The sequence below is a fragment of the Etheostoma spectabile genome, chromosome 2 (assembly GCF_008692095.1).
Source record: "Etheostoma spectabile isolate EspeVRDwgs_2016 chromosome 2, UIUC_Espe_1.0, whole genome shotgun sequence".
Taxonomy (NCBI): domain Eukaryota; kingdom Metazoa; phylum Chordata; class Actinopteri; order Perciformes; family Percidae; genus Etheostoma; species Etheostoma spectabile.
Window position 1 is genome coordinate 11,204,625 of NC_045734.1, and position 4,306 is coordinate 11,208,930.

At 39.0% G+C, this 4,306-nt stretch overlaps 1 protein-coding gene across 4 annotated transcripts in view; it reads right to left on the minus strand.

Annotated features, from left to right (window-relative positions):
* The window catches only part of npnta (nephronectin a), a 45,792-nt gene that overhangs the window by 6,354 nt on the left and 35,132 nt on the right, over positions 1–4,306 (minus strand). For all 4 annotated transcript variants that reach the window (XM_032535386.1, XM_032535395.1, XM_032535403.1 and 1 more), the window contains one exon: positions 3,435–3,857. In XM_032535386.1, coding sequence (XP_032391277.1) covers positions 3,435–3,857 — 423 coding nt within the window. The remainder of the gene's footprint in view (positions 1–3,434; positions 3,858–4,306) is intronic.

Here is a 4,306-nt window from a genome sequence, read left to right on the forward strand (position 1 = left end):
GTGTGTGTGTGTGTGTGTGTGTGTGTGTGTGGTTGTGTGTGTCTGTGGTTGTGTGTGTTTAACACCCCCCCGTCTCAGATACAGTATATAAAGATTAAATACGACAATACACCAATTAAGGATGCAGTAATTTGAACGGTGACTCTGTGACTACAAGTATAAAATAGCTGTGCTTTGCCCCTCCTAGTATATTGCCAGGATAGACTGTGATAACTGGGTGGATACCACAAGAGGTAGGTTTGTAATTTAGGGGAAGTGACCCAGTAAAAAAGATATTGGTTGAACAACTATGTTGAAACACCTCATACTAAATGTTGCTCCTTGGGCCACCCTTGTTATTTTACCTCATGGCCTTTTGTGGTTCATGTCATCCAAATATTTGGGAGGTCAACAAAAGCGGCTCACAGGGATTTGCTTTGTTCTGCCAAAATGTTCAGCAATAACCAATCCTTTACTTTTTTAGGTTTGGAGACAAGCATAGCCTACTTTATCATTTTCATATTTTTTTCAGACATAGTGTGATTTACCTTTCTTTTGCTGACATGATGTTGAATCATTATATTCTTATTACTGCTTGTGGGTGAAAAACTTGAATCTTTGCCATTTGTCTAATTTAAACTATTAAAACTTTTATGGAGCTCACGAAAACATGCAGTGTTGTTTGAAACTTAATGTAAATGTATTTTAACGCAATTAAGATTTTTATTACCCTCAGATGTTTGAGGCTTTTCTTATTCTACAGAGTAGCATGTACTCCTTTTAAGATAAAATATATTAACATTTTGGGAAATTCACCTTATTTGCTGAGAGTCAATCTTTTCATCAAATTTTCTAGCAGAAAATTGAATTTGTATATTTTCTAAAATATAGAACTATTCCTTTAACTACTTCCATACTTAAAATAAGAAAATGTTGGAGGTTCAAGGTCTGGATACAGACTGCTCGGTTACGTTGTAACCTTGCTTCTCTGAGTGAAGAGGTTATCTCTCCAGCTGTTTTTCCACATCTGCACAAGTGCTTATAGGAAATAGCTTAGGGCGTGGCCGGGCAAGCCAGTGTGTCTTGAAGAAGTATCCATGTACCCGACCTCAGGGGGATCATCCCCGTACATATGGAATATTTAACAATGGAGAGATAGTCTCAATACAGTACAATAGAGAAACTAATGTTGATTGTACAGCCTGAAGCAAACGTGCTTGTACTTTAGCACACACCTTGTGGCACAGCTGAGGTGTTCTTCATGCAATGAGGCTCTTATTCAGATGATTCTTATTTCCGTCTAATTATTTCAATAATCACTCAGCGGTGTCTTATCTCCCTCTCTCATCTTATTCAAACCATCTTCAAGAAGCTGTGACTTCTAGAACTGCTCTGCCGTGATGCGAACTATTAGATTGATGTCTCCCTCGAGCAGTGTAGACAGGTGTTAATGTAATCTTCTCTTCTCTCTTCTTTTTCTAATTATGTGATGCCATCTGGCAAGGTGAGTCAGAAACACAGTATCTCACCTCTTATCACGTACTTTGCTGTTGCATCTCACCAAATATTTCTATGTTAAAGAATCTTAAAGTTTTGATTTTGGTAAACATCAACTTTTGCTGTGCCTACAAAGGAACATGACAGCAAAAATGAGGTGACACTACTATTTATGTTCAATTACAATTTGAAGTGCAATTTACACTGTTGGTGCATCTGGAGTAAACATTCCAATAAGTCACACCTTCTGTTGCTTTTTGTGTATGGCTGTATATCATAATAATGTGCAAATGTACAAATACTGCACATTTGGTTTGATTAGTTCCTGGTTAAAATGTTTGTTGACTACGGGGGATAAAAAAGATAAATTGTGGGTAATGTAAGCAATTGAAAGGCTAAAGCTGTTATTATTCTGTAGTTTTGCTTTTGCTAACGAATCCCAAAACCAACAATGTGTGTTGGTCCATCTCTCTCCAATTTCCCTATCCTGTCTGTGGCCCTCAGTAGCATGATCCTGGGTTTTGTTTAGTTTCTTGTTTTATTTTGTAGGTTCTTTTCATTTTTTTTTTAACTTCCTGACTAGTGTGCTTTCCCACCTTTGTTATTGTCTGGGTGGGGCCCTGATTTGTTTTACGTGTCCCATGTCAGCCTTCTTGTCCCCCGTCCCTTGTCACCACCCTCCTGTGTCTCTTGTTTCAATGTCCAATTGTCTGCCGTTGTTCCATTCCTAGTGTTTACTTCTCCAGCGATTGTTTGTTAAAGCTTGTGTTTTGTTTCATCAACCTGCATCTCCTCTATTTGGGTCCTCCTTTTAAATAATCAATAATTTCCCAAAGCAGCTGGGTAGTGTCATTCAATTTACTGTTACAAAAAGGTGTTTGCATTTAACACTGTGAGAAGAAAGCAGATGATTGCAGTGAATACCTTCTTTGTTCAAGTTAAAAGAAGCAATCTCAACCACCTTTCATTGTATTTTTAATAATTTCAAATCCATAATTTGGTTCTGATCGAGAATGTCAAACAAAAACAAAGACTAATGATGCTTTTTTAATGTAATTGGTGTCACAGATACATGCTTGGCAGGAAGCGCGGTGTAATGTGTGGATAAACAACAGTCTGGCTTAGAACCAGTTTGGTTTGGTAACTAAAGCCAAAAAAGTAATTACCTTAAGAGCAACATAATTCTTACTTTAACACTTACTTCTGCAATTATTGGAAATAATTTATTATCTTGTAAAAATTGCATTATATTTTCATTAACCTGTGTATCGTACTGTAATATTTTGGTTTTGGTCCTACAGCTCACAACTTTCTTGTTTTGGTTAACTCTCACTGCTCTCATTAGTGTCATTCCCAGATATTGCAGCTGTTTTCAGTGAAAAAACTCTAAACACCCACGGTATACTACCTGCTCAGTACGAAACAGCAGTAGAAGCTTGTGAACATCGTGGGACATTTAACAGAAACCATTGTGTCCCTTAGGAGTTGGCAATCCCCAACTACAGAGCTAAAAGGAGAGTGAATTTGCAACTTATTTTTGTCAGGTGGCCAGAGACTTCCAAATAAATTACAATAGTGGTCCATAATCTCCTGCATGTGTAAATAGGCAACTGTTTGCTAACAGGTTCAATACAACAACAACTATGTGGTGATAATATGTCAATGTTGCATTCATAGATTTGTGTACTCCCCCCAAATCGCAAAGAATGAAATGAATACAGGTTAAAAGGTTTGCTTACATTATTCACATTCAAGAACACTATACATTCATGTGTGATCATTTAAAAAAAAGATGCAAAATGCTGATTTCCCATCTATGACTCCATGATAAACCTTTCAATTATGCATGTGAATCACTAAGATCAAGATCAAGAACTTGCATGTGTATTTAAAAAGGGGTAATGAATGTCATCTATGTAAAAAACTAAAACAGAACACAATAAAAAGCTTGTTCTTACTGTGAACATCCCCTCTCTGTTTGGTGACCTCCTTCTCAATGGTGTTGTCTACAGGTGTGACTGGTGGGGGTGTGGGGGGGGGGCGTTTGGTGGGAGCCACTGGCCTTGGTGGGATGTATGGCTTGCGTGTAGGTGCTGGTGACTTCCTGGTTGGGATGAAGGGCTTCCTGGTGGGAACTGCTGGCTTGCGTGGAGGTGGGGTGACCCTGGTTGGAGGCAGAGGTGTTTTGATTGTTGTTGTGGTTCTCATAGTCGTGGTGGGGGTAGTTGTTGATTTGGTAATAATGGGGAAGATTCTCTTTTGAGTCACAGGTGGGCGCATGGTGGTGGTGGTCCTCTTCTGATCCATGTCGGGGATGTGGTTGTGATGATTTGGAGGCAGTTTGCCTGGTCTCGGGGGGTCAATAACCACCTTCGGAATGGCTGAAATGATAAGAGAATGCAGATGGAGTACTGAAATATGAGCACTTCAGAGTTAATGAGGCATAGATTTGCAGACTAACTGCAATGATTAGTCTGACTTTTGCAGAGGAGGGCTTTTCTTTCATCTACTGAGATATTTATTAACTAAATGTTAGCATCCTAAAACAAATTGTGTGTCTCAAATCTCACTGAAGCAAAAGCTCACAAGAGAGCCCAGACAATTCTGGACATATTTTCCTCAAAAGAGATAAAGAAGAATCAACTGGGTGCCTTCACAAACTAACTAACCAATGAAGACACCCCAGATTCAGTGAATGTCTGCTTTTTGTGAAATCAATCAGACTGCCCATGTGCTCGTCCTGATTATTAATTCTTTAGGTGTTCATTGCCAGAGGCCTCGCAGCAGCAGACCTATGCTGCTCTGTGTGTGTGGAATGATCTCTGCACTC